We start from the raw sequence: 17,876 nt of genomic DNA on the forward strand, positions 1-17,876 counted from the left end.
CCAAGATTTTGGTCCGCATGAAATTTAAATGGAGTGAGATTTTGGAAGTTCCGTGTGGAACTCCAAGCAATCACGCAGCAGGAAATACATGGAAACAAAATTTGCTTACAAGATTTCCAGAGTATAAGGCCAGTGCAGTGTTGGTAGAACCATGTTTAAATCTCAATCATCGAAGTCTCATGCGTGAGCTAATTCGCTTGCGGTCTGTAGGCAGAGTAACGCATCGCTTATTTGCTGAAAAATGATTTCAGTACAAAAAGCGTCAAAACCAAACCAATGAGTATTTTATGTTTAGGTATGGATTAACTATCCATTGTTTTTAGCAAAGAAAGTTAATTTGATGAATACATCGAAGAAGGGCACGTTGATATCATTCAATGATGCAAATTGCGAATCCATTCATGAACGATTCTCTGAGCTATGAGTCGGGTGAGCTTCATTTGAATCCTGGATGAGATTTGAGAATTTGACTATTTGCAACACTGCATAAAGCTTGAGTAAAAAGAACTATATAGATAATTTTGTGTGAGTCACAGAAGCATGTTTCAATCTTTACTTCTATGATCCACGTGATTGCAAAACGTTTGCTTTAGTCAAAATTATATATTTTGAAAATCTAATAATACTCAGAAATAACTGATTATTCTTTCTATTTTTATCTTTTTCGTGGGACATTATCTTGAAATAAGTTAAATGCGGGAAGTTTCTCAAGAAGCTTTTCAGCGCGAGACAAATAAGGAAAATGCGGGACTGTCTACACTACATGGCCGGGGTTCGGCCAAACCGCACCAAACGCCACAAAAAAATCCCATTTTCCTTCACAAGCTTTCGTTTAACGGTTTCAATTGATAAAAAATCGTGTCGGATATTCCTCAACCCCATGACCAAATATCACAAAATATGGTACAGTTTGACAGAACCCAGTGGCGTCCCAAGTATCCTTTTATGTTTTATAATGCTCTTGAAGACCATATTTTACTTTTCAAAAATGATTTAAGACCAGCATAAAATCAAAATGTTACTAGGGGTAGGTTCACTAGCGTTTCAAAATCATGGAAGGACCACATTCCACGGCAAAGATGTCTCGTTTCTATAGACATTGAGAAAGGCAGATATATAATCAGCGGACTCTACTGAAACTATTCAGACAAGTTTATTTTAAAATTTATCAACGTTTTCAAAAATAAATAGAACAGCTTACTCATGTTACCACAGCCGCAGCGAAACTGCCTGCTTACAGAAACCTGAGTAGCTATTTGCTATCACCGAGTAGGTATATGGTAATTATTGCAGCTGGCAAGGAACTGAAATCGTCTACTGGATCTACCCGATAGTATTCTTTCGCTGGTTTTGAAGCGCTGCATTATTTTTCTTGCTTCATTCTCCCAAAAGTTTTAAATTTGTTTTTGATCACAGGAGTTCTTCTAGTCTGCTAGTAGCATTCGTATATTTTTCCCTTCTTCAAAAAATGTTGTCAGCGGACTGTCTCGTATTATCGTGATATAGCTGCGTTGAATGTCACCTTTAAGCTGCTTGAGCTATTCGATTTACGTAAGCTAGATTAGTTGACTTCGTTCGTTGAAATTTGGGACCATGTTTCCTTACCGTTTCAGTTTGCTCCTGTGTTCCTTAAGACCTTGGTCCACTCTTATTCTTGCTATATATGACCGATGCACATCTTATTTTGAAGCGTCCAAAATTGTCATATGTCGATAAGCTATATTTCGTGGTGCGTTCTGGCTTTGCTGAATGGTGTCACAAGGGCAATCCTCCCGGAGTCAAAAACTAAATTCACTCGCGTTTTTTAGGACAAACCACTCAATACGGAAGCAACTCACAACCGTCATTTTTATTATTGTCTTTGCTATCAATGTTTAGACTTCTGCGAAAATGAATTATTGGCAGTGGCTGATTTTCTACCCGCCGCTGTCACACCCAAGTGCTATATGCGCAAAATAGCCAGCATGAGTTAACCGCAAGAAATTTGTATGGGGAAAGACATCTAACGCGTGTTTTCTCAAAATTAGAAACTTTCCATGAAAAACTATTTGGTACCGGTTATGTAGGAAGGTGTCCGCTACTACGCCTACCAAATATTTTTTTGATTAAGGTGCTGATTTTCGAGATATTCAACATTAGATGCCTTTCGCCATACTGATTTCAAAAAGTTAACTCTAGTGTGCCGCTGTAAGCATGCTCAAAGCAGGCGATTCATTGTCAACGACTGGACTTATTTCCTCATCCTAGTAATCTGTCAAATGAATCGCCTGTTTTGAGCGTGCTTACAACGATACACTGGGAGTTAACTTTCTGAAATCAATATGGCGAAAGGCATCTGAGATCGATTTCTAAAAACTAAGCACCCTTATCGAAAAAATATTTGGTAGTATATCATAACCGGTACCAAATAGTTTTCATGAAAAGTTCTAATTTTGAAAACCCGCGTTAGATCTTCGCCATACATCTCATGCTGGCTATTTACGATAACGCCTGGAAGCGGCGGGTGAAAATAAGCCACTGCCAATAATTCATTACTGTTGATCAGAATGAATTATTGGCAGTGGCTGATTTTCTACCCGCCGCAGCCACATCCAGGCGCTATATTATATGCACAAAATAATCAGCAAGCCACCAGAAATTTATATGGCGAAAGATATCTAACGCAGGTTTTCTCAAAATTAGAAACTTTTCATGAAAACCTATTTGGTACCGGTTAGGAAGGTGTCCGCTATTACGCCTACCAAATATTTTTTCGATGAAGGTGCTTAATATTGAGAAATCGAACTATAGATGCCTTTCGCCATACTATTCAGAAAGTTAACTCCTAGTGTGCCGCTGTATGCACGCTCAAAGCAGTCGATTCATTGAGAAGTTGACATTCTACAATACGTGTCAGAATAGATTGACTTCTAATGTTGTTGTCTGATAAGCAGAGACCCTTGCAAATCTTTTCGGATTGGCTATTACGGCGCCAATACTATTAGCAATAACTCACCAGCAATCAGCATTGTACTAACTAACTTTTGGTATCTTATGGTTCAACAATAGGCTTTGAATCCTGGCAATTAGCTGCACTTTCGGATTGTCGTTAAACAACGTCAAAGAATTGCATATACGCCTCCACGTTAATTGCCAGACTGAATAAAATTCATGTCCATAAAGTTTTCCAGATATGCTGAAATTTTTTCAATGAATTTTATTTCGAACCTTTAACTTATGTCAGCCCTGCTGCTCTTTTCACCAGCTTCATTTTCACAGATGGTCGAATGAATCTCACAGGCAAGCGTCCTTATTGTCCTGTCCTTTTTGCGTTATTGTGTAGGCTGTCGAATAGGTTTGGTTTGTAAAACGTTTCATTCAATCACTATGTTTCCTGACTAACCTCCACTAAACCTCCACTCTCGACTACCTGCAATATTTTCTTAGCACTTTGGGGAATGCAGCAATTTGACAAACGAGTCATCGGAAAAATAATCAAAACAATCATAGAAAACCAATCATGCGTTTCATATTGAGCTGAGAGATCGTAACTGAGCAAATAATTTCAGCTCAGGAGTCTAATAAAGTGCAAAGTACTCAATATATCAATACCAAATTTTCGAAACGACTTTTTATGCTTTTGTAAATAAAGATTCAAACGTCGATTTGACGAATCTGATTGCACTCCAACGCAAACCAACACCGTCAACAGGTACACGGTAAAAAATATACACGTCCATGCGATCTGTCCTGCATTTGAATACGCACTACTTTGGAATCAAATCTATATCAATAGCTGAGCTCGTCGCATTCAAAAACCACCACTTCCATTTGACGTGCACAATGTTTTGAATATAAAACAACAAAATAAAAAAATAGAATTACCTCAGCTCAGATTTGAACAACATACCTTTGCTTGAAAGTCCTTCATCTTACCATGACTCCATCTCACACTTCGAAATACCTTGTGAAATAAGCAGAACAGATAAAAGAACTGTCATCTATTTTTAGAACAACACCAATATCGCTCCACTCTTAAATCAATAGCCTTGAAACTGTGAATTCAATAGCATAGCACTTTCAATTCTAGTGGAGACATTATTGGTGCTGATCGAAGTGCTAATCATTTCAACATCTAGTGAGTAGCACTTTGATCAACAGTGTTGATGTTATGGAATTGTCTGCATTCAACACACTTGTGAAAGGTGTGACACCACTCCAAAATCAAAGGAATATCATGTCGGAGATCTCCATTTTATTTTGTAATATCACCTCACTTTTTATTTTATTTTATGTAAAACACTTTTTGCACTGAATTGAACCCAACCGATAGTTGTAACACCAAACTCCAAACTGATCTCTCCGCTTTTCAAATCCTATCATCAGACTCGCATTCCCGTTTCAAAGCGTCTTCCGGTCTCCACAACTCTCCATAGTTTTTCATAATGCTTGTACTAAATCGTACCAAGCTTTTAAGTCTGGCAAAGCTTTTTCAGTTTGTTCTAAAGATTTCAAGGATTAATTGACTTACAGATTATGTACACTGAAATCATTAAGGTCAATTCCTCCTCCTTTTTGATAATGTTTTGTGATACCATTCATAAGTCCTACATATCATTTTCAATAATAGTGATTTTAAAGTTGATCATTCAATGGATGAAACAGTTAAATTGAGCGAGTTGATTTTTTACCGTGTAGCATAAGCCATCACCTACGTATTGATTCATATCGACGTTTGTCAAATTGACGTTTGAACATTTGGTATTGATATCACGCATGCTGCGAAGAAGCAAAGCTGCAATAAAAGGATGGCAGTTGTGCGTTGCTTCCATATTGAATAGTGTGTCCTTGAAAACACGAGTAGATACAAAAAACAAATCTTACAATTATTGTATAAAATCTTGGCATATACAATTCTGCAAGGTTATAATGCGAAGAGCTTTTTTATACAGATACTGTTTTCAAACAGTTGCCGAAATTGTTTATGCCATAATATTATACAATATCTGTAAAGCTCTTATGCAGAACTGTATTAAAATCTGCCATTCGCTGATTGGGTAATAGATTCAAAATTTGGATTCCGGGAGGCTTGTCCTCAATAAATTTTATTATGTGTTCGATTTTACCGTTTCTACGAAAACAAATAAGTGCAGTATTGAACGTATTTTATGTTAGATGTAAATACATATCTCATTTCAAAAAAATGAAGCCTCTGCGCAGTTTACCTCAGAACATCAACATTTCTGCATTGCTATTCCATTGATTTCCTTATATGACACGTGACATGTTTTCAGAAGATGTGACAATAATAAAAGGCAGACATAATTTTCGGATACAAAATAATTCAGATAAAAACTCATGTTTTCAGGGTTTTTTGCTTTACAGAATTCTTTATTACACAACGCTCCAGGAGGCGACTTTATGTATGTATAAGGGTTTGTTTAGTTGCATATAATGCTCATCAGCTAAACTCTGAGATGATAGTACAGTGTCTTAGTGTGTTCGTTTTCCTATCCATCACACATAAAGAGTCATACATTTTTATATAGTAATAATATTGCAATAAAATAATTATCCTTATAAGAACTGTACGCAGCACAGCATGTATTTTTTAAATCTTTTTAATTTATGTTGTGTATTGTGTATGACATTTAAACTTATCGTTGACTCATGTTGTAGTTCTTTTGCCAGTGTACTCAAACTGTTATCGGAAGGATAAATTGAATATATGCACGTAATGATGATCCATTTTTTAAATGGGGCAACTCTTATTTTTGTGGCTATTGTGAATGAATGATTTTGTGTACGGAAGTGTATGTATTCACTGTTTGGTTCTGATTTATAATTTGCTTTCACGCAACTCTCTTACATAATATATAATACATGGTGAAGCGATGTGAGAGATATACTTGAAACGATTTTCATTTTTTTCGATTTGTCGCAGATCATTTTAAATTATAAACAGTCTGGTGGTAGGTAAATTACATCGTTGTCAATAAAAGTGATAGCCAAAATAAGGGCCTCGTAACTAAATAAAAGATCAGTTGTGGGTGTCTCACTAAAAACTATATCTGAACGAAGTACGATTAGATAAATTAGTTTACAATATCACTAAAATCACTTTCAAGTGCTTCTCTGTTTAGCTTAGTTTGTCTTTTGATTTTCGCAAATTTGTTGTGCTGATTCTCACTTGTCGACTTGTCGAGAAGAAAGATGAACACTATTTTGAATTTTGTTACGACGAATTCGTGTCTGCTTTCAACTCATTTAACACATTTGGGAATAATTCGGCTAACTATTTAAAACCAGTACAGGTCCTTGGAAGACTCTTGTACTTGCGCTTCAAGACCTGCAAAGAAAGAAGGAAAGAGAGAAGAAAATGAGATTTTTGTGCGTTTTTAGAATTGAATAAGCCAACAGGCAGTGTGTTATGAAATCCGTCAAGTATGGATGAAAGGTATTCGTTTTTATTGCATTTTCCATTGCAGGCGATGTTCACATTTCTAGCGAACGAGACCAGAGCAAACTGAATCGGCGTGCAATGCTATAAACCGTATTATGGACAAACTCTTAGACTACAGTCGACTCTCTGCATCTCGATGTTCTATATCTCAATATCTCGCCCTATGTCGATGGTTTTCTCGGTCCTTTCAATCTACACACATTTGGGCTTTCTATATCTCAATAACCTCTCTATCTCGATATCTCTCTAACTCGATGTGTATTGGTCATATTTTGTTCAAGATTATATCTATTTATGTCGATATATTCAAATTTCTAGGCTAGACTATTTTTGGACAAAAACAATCGCATGAAAACAAGAGATTACATTTGTTTGATGCCGTTTTTCATAGCAAATAAGCTTTTTACAATCTAGTACACGTTTCAATTTTCCTTCTATTCCTTGATCTCTTCTTATCTCGATGGTCCTTTCAATATCGAGATGTGGAGAGACGGCTGTATTAAAATCTGAATATACACTACAGCAGAGGTTCCCAAACTTTTAGACATGCGACCCACCTAGCAGAATCCCATATTGCTTGCGACCCACCAGGTACCAAATGCATTCACTTTGCAAAATTAGATAAAAAGGAGTTCGCGTTAGATTGGACAAATCATAATAAATTGCTTTATACTCCATCAGTGTATTGTCACAAATTTCGTCAATATTTTTAGATTGGATGTGGTTTAGATTTGGATAAGATTTGAATTGAAGTTGGATTGATTTGGATTGGATTTGAAATTTATTCAGATTGGATTTGAATTGGATTTCGGTTTGATTAGGATTGTATTTGGATTGGATTTGAAGTAGATTTGGATTGGATTTTAAAAGATTTAGATTTTATTTAGATTGACCTCGTTGACCTCGTCAAGTTTGTTGTTCTTTAATCATCAAATCATTACTTAGATCCTAATTCAAAATATGGAATAGATTTGTGAGACAAAATAGTAACAATAATGTGAATTATGATTTGTCTTTCGCGACCCACCACTGAACAGACCACGACCCCCCTGGGGGTCGCGACCCACAGTTTGGGAACCTCTGCACTAGAGCTTATAGGAAGGAACCTTTCTTAGTCGATAGATATCCATATACAATTTTATTAAGAATAGCTATTAGGTCACCGTTAAACATATACTTATATATTCATAGGTACATTGGGGTCGCTTTTTATGTGGATAGATTCCATCAATTGCTCAGCCAACCTCAATTTCAACAACTTTCTGAATGTCATCAGATTTTTTTCAATTTTTGTTAAGTTTTTTTTCGTATGGTTAACTCAATGTTTCATTAAACCCAAAAGACCAGGCTGTTCGGCCACATTGAGAGTTGACGTAAAGTCAATGTCAACTTCTCTCCACGAACAGCCTAGATAGCCGTGTGGTGTCGGCAGCTGGTTATCTGGCTAAGAATAACATTACGGATTGCCTGTTCCAGTGGTAAAAGTCCACCATACAGGTGACCCCTAATTCTTGGTGTGATGCGGTGACGAATGAATGGTTAGGGGGGTCTAATAAGAACCTATCCGTAAATGGAGCCTGTGAAGCACCAGGGCCCCCTTCACAGTATTTTAGCCCTCGCTGCGCTAACCGGAGCTATGGCGTAGTTGACTTTTTACTTCTCCGAGATAATCGGCTACTCTTATTCAACCTCATCGTGAGGTTAAATAAGAGTGGGGTTATGAATATGTGTTTTAATTAGTTTTCAACAAATTGTCACCTATATGGATTCGCATTATGCGTTTTTTACAATGTGCTTTGTGTATGTTACCTATATGGATTCGCATTATGCGTTTTTTCACAGTGTACTCTGTGTCTCGTCCTTGACGTTCATCTTCGGCTACTCTTGTTCAATCTCAACGTGAGATTAAATAAGAGTGGGGTTATGAATATGTGTTTTACTTAGTTTTCAACAAATTGTCACCTATATGGATTCGCATTATGCGTTTTTTACAGTGTACTCTGTGTCTCGTCTTTGGCTACTCTTGTTCAATCTCAACGTGAGTGTGGGGTTATGAATATGTGTTCTACTTAATTTTTCAACATACTTCCACCAATATGGATTCGCATTATGCATTTTTTTTACAATGTACTTTGTGTTTGTCACCTATATGGATTCGCATTATGCGCTTTTCACAGTGTACTCTGTGTTTCGTCTTTGACGTTCGGCTTCAGCTACTCTTGTTTAATCTCAACTTGAGGTTGAATAAAGGTGGGGTTATGAAAATGTTTTTTTTCAACAAATTGTCACCTATATGGATTCGCATTATGCGTTTTTTTTTACAATGTACTTTGTGTATGTTACCTATATGGATTCTCATTATGCGTTTTTCACAGTGTACTCTGTGTTTCGTTCTTGATGTTAGGTTTCGGCTACTCTTGTTCAATCTCAACGTAAGGTTCAATAAGAATGGGGTTATAAATATGTGTTTTACTTAGTTTTCAACAAATTGCTACCTGTATGGATTCGCATTATGCGTTTTTTTACAGTGCACTCTGTGCTTCGTCTTTGACGTTTGTCCATTGTTACGTCCTCTGTGTTTTTGTGACACCTCTCTTTAGTCCCTAGCTGAATGCGTGTGAGTCTACATAATTGGCTTTCCTATAAATGGTTCCATTCTCCTTTCCAACTTCCTCTTCCTTCCCCTTTTCACTTCCTTTTCCGTCAGGTAAATGATGAGAAAGGCCAGTGAAGGCGATGGCACAAATCTCCCAAATTGAGGGGAACGTGCCTGCTGAGCCGACGTTCTGATACCTGATACCTGATAGTCGATAGATATCCATATACAATTTTATTAAGAATAGCTATTAGGTCACCGTTAAACATATACTTATATATTCATAGGTACATTGGGGTCGCTTTTTATGTGGATAGATTCCATCAATTGCTCGGCCAACCTCAATTTCAACAACTTTCTGAATGTCATTAGATTTTTTTCAATTTTTGTTAAGTTTTTTTTTCGTATGGTTAACTCAATGTTTCATTAAACCCAAAGACCAGTACAAGCAAAACCAAACCTCGTTTAAAGCGACCTCAGAGATTTATTTCCAAAATAATTATTTTTGTTTCATCTTGATAATCAAATTTAAAGTTTTATGAATTGAATAGCCGAATTAGTTTTGGCAATTTTGCTTTAACTGGTCCCTTGGAGACATGACCATTCGATCCACACATAATCAACGCCTCCATGGCAACGACGAAACATTCAAAATGGTTACAACTGCACAAGTTACACTTCTAACTTGCTCAAATATTAGGCATCTCCAACAGGAAAACTCAACGCCCAGGGAAAAGAGGATACAATTTATTTCCACCATGTCGGTTAGTTGAGTTGGGGCGACGACGATATTTTTCCAAGCCGGAGACAGCCCACACAGACACACACGATAACAAACGTGACCATGGCCGACGAGGGAGGTTGAGAATGAAATATGTATCCTCACTTGTAGTCGAATTGTCCTGTTTAGAAGCCATGGGGAGTGGGCATCCAACCTCGACGATGACGATGCTTCTTCGGTAGTAATGCTGGTGCATGAGATTAAAAGCGGCAATCTTCTGTGTCGCATATCCATACGGCCAGTACACATAGTAATCATTCGCATAGAAAGGTCGACCCGGGTGAAAAGTTGTCCTTTCGAGCACGAGTACAAAGGATCTCCCCTTATGGTCGGCTCTTCGTGTACGACAGGCGGAGGCAAAGTTTTATTTCATTTATCACATAAATTTTGCAAGCGCTTTCTGTTGATGCTTTGATATTAGTTTTCGTCATGGACGACCATTTGAATTTGAAGGAAGCAAAAGGGGGCTACACGGAGCTGTTGGTTTCATGAATGGTTCTAGGAACCTGAGAACGAACCATTTGTTAGGATGTGGTAAAAGTTTGATCAAAGTGAAAATGCAATTATGTGTTGTGATAGAAGCTCGAATGGTCTTAAATCTTAACATGTGTCAACGAGCAGGTTGTCAAGGATGTGGTGATAGGATTTATGTATTATGAAACGTGGTGCTGTGCGTGCACAAATAGCTTAGACAAAATTGAAGTAGGAATACATTATGACTAAAGTAATACTAACGGAGATATCGGAGAAATTGGAAACTGAGAAAAAACAGTGCTGAAATAAGATTGAGATTTCAACGTCTAACTCTGTCTATCTTCTCCTGAATAGGTCTTTCGATAGCTTTTCATTGAACTTTGGCAATGCACAATAGCATGATGCCTCGCAAGTTATTGCACAGTCAGATTTAACTTCTTAGGACCTTTCCTATAACGCCCTGCACCCAGTTGGCCGAAAATTGATGGTGTCCCAGATATTGCAGAATAGTTAAAGCTATATTCGAACGGATAGCATAGAATCAGCTTTTAGCACCTCTCTTGTTATGCGATCGACTCAGGAGATATCATAGAGGAGGTTAATAACACCAGTTGTTTCTGTCATTTTTCCCATCCCTCGCTTGGAGTCCTTATACTCATCTGTAGCAGTGATTGACTTCCTTTTCTACCGATGAAAATCATTCCTGGCGAAGCATTTGAAATCTGTTCATTTCTGTAGACCTCGAGGTATCACTAACCGTGCGTGCTAAGGGGTAAATTAGAGCTGCATCTAATTTTTTAAATTTATTTTTTTGCTGTATAGCGATGGGCATTATTAGAATTTATATCTGTAAAATAATCGGATCTTTTGTTTGTTATTGGAAACTCTGATTAAATTGATCTTAATTAATTATCTAAAAGATAACTCGTCCTTATTTTGGGAGAAAAAATAATACGACAGGAAGCATTCCAAGATTTTCAATTAATAAATATGTTTCGTTTGCTAATCGATTGGTTTTCGGCGAGAAATAAAACAAATGTTTGCCAGATTGTCCGGACGTTTCGGTCGATTCACTGGCCTTCGACCATCTTCTGCGGACTAATCTTCATACCGCTAGTAGTAATGGCCGTCTTAGAATAATCCCTGGTCCGTCGTATCAAATTTAATGTCTATAAAACGATCATTTGTCCAGCTATCCACAACAGACACAAGACTTGTATAATGCACGTATGCGTTGGGGCGCAAGCTTGGAGTCTTTGAAAGAAATGTGTACTGCGTATTTATTTCATTGCTGGTTACCCTTAGTTATGGTTTTACACGTAATTATTTTTGTCAGAACATTTGCCATCTTGCCAAATAGTTAGTTTCAACCGATGTTGATGTAAACATGTTTATTTAACAACAATGTAATGATGTTGGTTATTTGTGGATTTGGTTACATTCGCACAAGTTACCGCAAGTTTCATGAATAATGGTGTATGATTTTTGCATCGGCTCCCGTCCGGAAAAGCAAAGCAATGCTGTAAAGGTAAAAGTGTTTCCGCTTCTATTTTTTAATAGTAAACGTTAATGTACTTTGTATATATTATAAATTGCAATCTGAAAAGTATCACATTGGGATTAGCTGTGTACTTTGTATATTGGCTGACCGATTTTAAAACTTATTTCCTATTTCCCGCACATAAATATATGTTCTTGGTGGGCATTTTGTGTTGAAATTAATCATTCGAAATCGAGCATGAAGAAACGAACGCTGACAGCGGAAAGCAACATTAATTGTTTACCCAGAAAATATCGCCACCAATCCGTCAAAATAATTACAAGCAATTAAATTAAATTAATTGCATCGAGCATGACACCAGCCATTTCTTCGCCGACCAACTCACTAACGTTTGGCTGCCATCGACCGGTCTAACTGCTACCATACGCAAACCGCTTTCCTTTGATCTAACGCCGTCAATTCAGTACATAATTGATACGAAACACAACTGCTTAGACTGAATTTAATTAAAGTAAAAAAAAGTAACCCCAAGCCCCAGCATTGGTAAACATAAGAATGTTTACTGCCGAAGTTGGCTGCCCGCTCCTTTTTCGCTTGCGCTAGGGTTTCTGGTTTATTATTAATAACGTGCAGAACGTGCTCTTATATTTAGTTGTTATTATAAGCGAGTACGGCTGACATTGTATATTCTACTGCTTTTTAGTTATAGCTGGTATCGTAACCCATAACTGCTGTCGCGCAGTATAGGTTTCATTGAATATTTCCAAAGTGAATAACTACGATGTTTCTAAGTGAACTGCCATTTATGTATTTGTTTATCATGTTATTAGCACAAATACGCTTTTATGCCCGGTTGGTAGAGATATTTTCCTCCCGAAATTTTCCAAGACCAGGACCGAAGTCAAACTAAGGCAAATTGGGATATAGTCTGCCTTGTAGTCGCACTTCTTATCGATGAGCTATGGAGTTGGGTGTCGAATAAAACAAAACAACTCGATTATGACTACGAGTGAAGGTACATGAGCTCAAATTCAGGAGCAGTAACCCTAATACGTCCCAGTCCGAAGGAAAAATAGCTAAAATTACGGCAATTACGTCTACCAGTTCAGGACGCAACCATATGCCTTAACGTTTTCGGCACTGGTTAAGGCCAGTAACTTCAGGCGCACCCAGCGAACATACATAGCTTACAAGAACCACGCCAGTGTTCAATTAATTTACTAAATGAGCTTTTTGCTTTCCTTCATGGCTGGACTCCACGCTTATACTACTTCGGCGACACCACCAGCACTACCACCAACGTTCTGAACCGGACCCTCTATCAGCTTTGGTGTCAGGTCAGGAGGGCCAATACCGCTGCCGTCATCATCACATGGTATAATATTATAATTAAAAATAATTTATGGCATCGGTAGCCATCGCACACGGCCAATCGCACAGTCCGTTTGGAAGGTTCGTCCAAGACACGCCTTTTTTTATTGCCAACTCCCGTTTGCACACACTCTGCGTTTACAGACACAGATATAAATCGGCGGGCGGTGTGATGCGATGTTTCGAGTTGTGGTGGGCTTATTCAACTTCTCTGAGTAAAACCAGCATCAGCAGAGTTGCGAACGCTCGCAGATCAGAAGCGAAATATGTACAAGAAAATGCAATGCGAAAATGAAGTGCTTCTGTGCATTGCTTGCGGAATGCGATACAGATTTAGGGTTACGGTAGACATTTCCGTCCATGGTCTAATTTTCGTTATTGGTTTGACGATCAATGGAAGCAATATAGTTTTGATAGGTAGATAACTCTGCGTCAAAATACTCACTGATCTGAAATACAATCAAGTCTCGTACAACACGAAGCGAAGAAGACTACAGCACTAACAATATGGATAGAAATTATTCTGCGTTCTGACTGCTCTTTAATTCGCTTTAATTGCCCAAACTAAAATATTTCGTTTCATTGGTTTTTATTGAAAATACCTACTTCCTTCAGCTACCTATGTATTTGTTTCATCATAACTTTTTAACGCATTATTCAGCCCATCATTGACAGTTCCATAGTTTCGAATAAATCTTCTCATTGACAGTTCCATAGTTTCGAATAAATCTTCTCGCAGAACAAGTTTACTTTTGACAAACATGATGTTTTTTTTAGGCTCAGGCGCTTTTTAAGCAGCTTTACGGACCGATATTCTATTAGCATTATCGACGTTATCGTTCATTTCTTCAAGGTTGGTGTCAGTCAAGATTGGAAATCAAAAGCACTGGAACCTTCAGTTTGGCCTCCGGAAATCGAATTTCGGGAGTTTGTTGAAACTAGTTACCAGTGTATAACATTTAAGGAAGCCGAGTCAGAGAATCGACCCCGGTGCATCGAACAGTCTTGAAGTTCCTCAACATCCATCATCCACATTAGAACAGATCCAGCAATCACAACCATCACAAATTCGATTCAAGTCTATCCGCTCCTTCATCGTGCCTTCATCGGAACCGGATCGACCAGCTTCTTTTTCACTGACAGTAGATATAATACCAGAACGTTCGTGGTTTCAAAACATCATCTAAACAGCTTGATCAATTCTGGTGGACGCCACAGCTCCGGAATCTTCGCAAACGTTTGCGGAAATCCAGGAAGAAGTTCTTCCGAAATAGGGTTCGAGTGAACGCGACTTATCCGCGGTTTGCTGAAGATGAGTATACCCGAATGGAGCATTGTCGATCCCTTGAGTATTTGGAAACTCTTCAAGCAAATTTTGAAAATGATCCTTCATCGTTCTGGGCCTACAATAACAAAACGGAAGGGATGGAACAATATCCCTGTTGTCGTCACCTATCGCACGCTTTCCACCCGATCACCTGTCGCAAAAGCAAATTTGTTTGCCAGCTTCTTCCGCTCAGTACATGACGACAATCCTACTTCATTGGATGAAAGCTACATTGAAAGTCTCTCGTCCGGCTTCCTCAGGTCATTTTTAGAAATGCGGATATTTTTGAAGCTCTCAGATAGATCTACACAGCAAAAGGACCGGAACCCGATCGCTTACCGCCCACCTTCATCAAACAATGGATGCTTGTAGTTGTAAGCATGCTTTAATAGTTCCCGTCTATAAACGCGGCAGCACACATGGTGTAAAGCACTACAATCCGATATCCATATTGCTAAATAGTTTGAAAATCTTCTGCATGACGTGTTATACCTAGCAGTACAGTCCATCATTTCCGAACATCAACACTGGTTCATGAAGATTGGAGAACCGTAGCCAGGTCGATGCTATTTATTTTGACTTTTCAAACGCGTTTGACAAGGTCAAGGTCGTTACTCATGCACTAGTGATTGAAAAACTTGACCGACTGGGCTTAACTACTTGGATCATTTGGTGGTGAAAATCGTACTTATCCTCTTGCAAGGCTTTCGTCAAAGTACATGGTGCCTATGACATTCCATTTGGAGTACCGCAGGGAAGTCATTTAGGTCCGCTCATCATTATTCTTTTTGAACGACCTGTGTAATAACCTGAACTACGGGAAACTGCTTTATGCGGATGATCTGAAAATTTACCGCACCATAAAAACGCTGGTAGACTGCTGTGCTTTGCAAACTGATATTGAATATGTTTCAAACTGGTGTAAGATCAATGGTATGCAGATGAACTCGACTAAATGCAAATCCATTGTGCGAGCATATTCGAATATGGAGTACAAATCTGGCGCCAAAACCATTGTGCTTTGATTGACTTGCAACCAGTGACGGGAAATGTCATATCGATGTCATGGGACTAATTTGTTAATAACTTTTTTCACAAGTAATTTACAATCGTATGTTTTATAAAAACATAAAGCACTCAAAGGATACTAAAAATTTGTCTAATAGGTCATTGCTCTAAAACTAAAATTGGCGGCGTGAGAGCCGAATTAGTGTCAAATGACATTAATGTCATGACATTCCGTTTTCACATTTTTTTAAATTCGTTATCATGCCTCACACTGTATATTTAGAACAATGACCTGTTTGGCAAAGTTGTAGGATCCTTTAAGCATTACATGTTAATAGAAAAATCCGAATTGTAAACAACTTTTGAAAAAAGTTATTAGCAAATTAGTAATAGCAACCCCATGACATTTTTTTGACATTTCCCATCACTGCTTGCAACCATTAGCAAACCGTCGAGTGATGCTTCAAAGGATGTTTATTTTTGACGTCATATCGTGTAACATCGACTGTAGTTACATCTTGGAGAATGTTGGATTTCATACACCGTTTCTTCAACTAAAACATCACCACCTGCTAGGGATCCGTGATCAACGCACCCATTGCGGTCAAAATAATCCATGAGATTTTTGCTGCATACTATTCACTGAAGTATTTGTTTTTTGATTTCAATGTTAGCAAATTAGTGTTTAAAATATAAATAAGTCAAACAATAGGCCTGTACAACTTATAAATTGAAGACGGTGTTCAAATAAATAAATATTTCTGTACAATGGATACACTAAATATGTCCAGGGAGCCGAGAATGTTTCTCATCCGAAAACATCCTAGGTCGGATCGAGAATCGAACTCGCCGTCTACGGATTGGCAATCCTAGGCCTATGTTCGCAAGGCTAACTCCAGATCGGGTAGTACTATCCCATTTAATAGAGCACTTGCACCCCCAGTTCCATTCGGCCGAATTGAAAGTTTGGCCGAAAAGGTTAATAGGTTGAAAACGATTTGACCAAGAATGTCATTTGACTGAAAAAGACATAAAGCCAAACTGGTAGTTTGGCCGAAAACACCGTTTGCCCCAACAAGTTGTTTAGCCGAATAGGTCATGTGGCCGGAATTACAACCGTAAACGTCATTTGTTGAACGGGTAATAAGGCCAAAGGATTAGTTTTACTAAACGACATTTTTGGCAGTCCGGTCTAGGAAATTTACGGGTTTGAAATTTTCTCGGCTTCCCTTTGCATAAAAGTAACATCGGGCTAGCCTCATGATATACGAATGCAAAAATGGTAACTTCGCTTCGAAACCTCGCAGTTAATAACTGCGAGGCGGCAAATGTCCCAGTGGGGGATGTAATGCCAATAAGAAAAATAAGAAAAAGTTCATTTCGGCCAAATGGCATTTTCAGTTGAATGGCCTTTTCTGGAAAATTATTTAAGCTCTTCTAGTGGAACGTCTTCTATTGTCGAAGTCGAGTCAAGTACGAGATACTGAAAACGGCTTCACAGTTGAGGTCGAAATACGTATCTGTAAAGCTAACATACCGTAGTGGAATTAAATGGAAAGTACTAAGCTAGACAGTTGGCCCTTTCTGCCAAATGACCATTTCGATCAATTGGTTTTTTTTTTGTCAAATGACCTATTCGGCTAAATGACCATTTCTCGCGTAACATATGATTATGGCTTATGAACCAAAATTACGATTTTTTATTTTCTAGCATAAACGGTTGCTTTGTAAATGATTCTTTATCCTAAGTAAAACTCCGTACTTAATATCTCTTGAGAAACACATTTATTGCTATTTTGGGTGAACGTCTCATGAACTATTTGCACCGTAGTGGTTTTTAAGTCCTTTGTTGGCGCCCTTAGCTACCATGCGGAATATTTGCTTTGGTTTTTAGGCCGTTCACTTTATATTGTTTATTTAGAAAAACTAGCTTCAAGTTATTTTAAAATGTATATTTTTATTAGGTTTTTGATATATCACATAGCAGAACTACTCTGGCTGGCAAATCTTATCAAACCCGATGGTGGTACTAGCTTTGAGCAAACGGCTTAAAAACCAGACGTGTTGCCGGTAATGCGAGTAATCGGCGCGATTTTTGTGTTAGCTGAATTTTTGTAGATTTCGAATGGTTTTTCAATTAATCTCAATCTGCTGCTATATTCTAACCATTTTCATGTTTTTGGCAATTAAATGAGTTACTACTTCAATCAATGAACTAAATTAGTCATAGAACATTTGCACATCATTTTTCTCAGTTCAGTATTGTTGGTTTTACGGCCCTAATCATATGTTGCTCGAGATTTGTACATTTCGACAAAATACCAAGTGGTTTATTTCGGCCAAATGACTAGTTGTTGTTTTCGGGCAAATGGCAGT

The 17,876-nt window shown here is 37.9% G+C and overlaps 1 protein-coding gene across 3 annotated transcripts in view; it reads right to left on the minus strand.

Annotated features, from left to right (window-relative positions):
* Nucleotides 1-5,348: 5,348 nt before the first annotated feature.
* LOC134212979 (protein vestigial) overlaps nt 5,349-17,876 on the minus strand; it is a 110,986-nt gene continuing 98,458 nt past the window's right edge. For all 3 annotated transcript variants that reach the window (XM_062691393.1, XM_062691392.1, XM_062691394.1), the window contains exon 8: nt 5,349-6,328. In XM_062691393.1, coding sequence (XP_062547377.1) covers nt 6,279-6,328 — 50 coding nt within the window. In that variant the 3' untranslated portion in view covers nt 5,349-6,278. The remainder of the gene's footprint in view (nt 6,329-17,876) is intronic.

The sequence above is a fragment of the Armigeres subalbatus genome, chromosome 2, assembly GCF_024139115.2.
Source record: "Armigeres subalbatus isolate Guangzhou_Male chromosome 2, GZ_Asu_2, whole genome shotgun sequence".
In the NCBI taxonomy this organism is placed as follows: Eukaryota; Metazoa; Arthropoda; class Insecta; order Diptera; family Culicidae; genus Armigeres; species Armigeres subalbatus.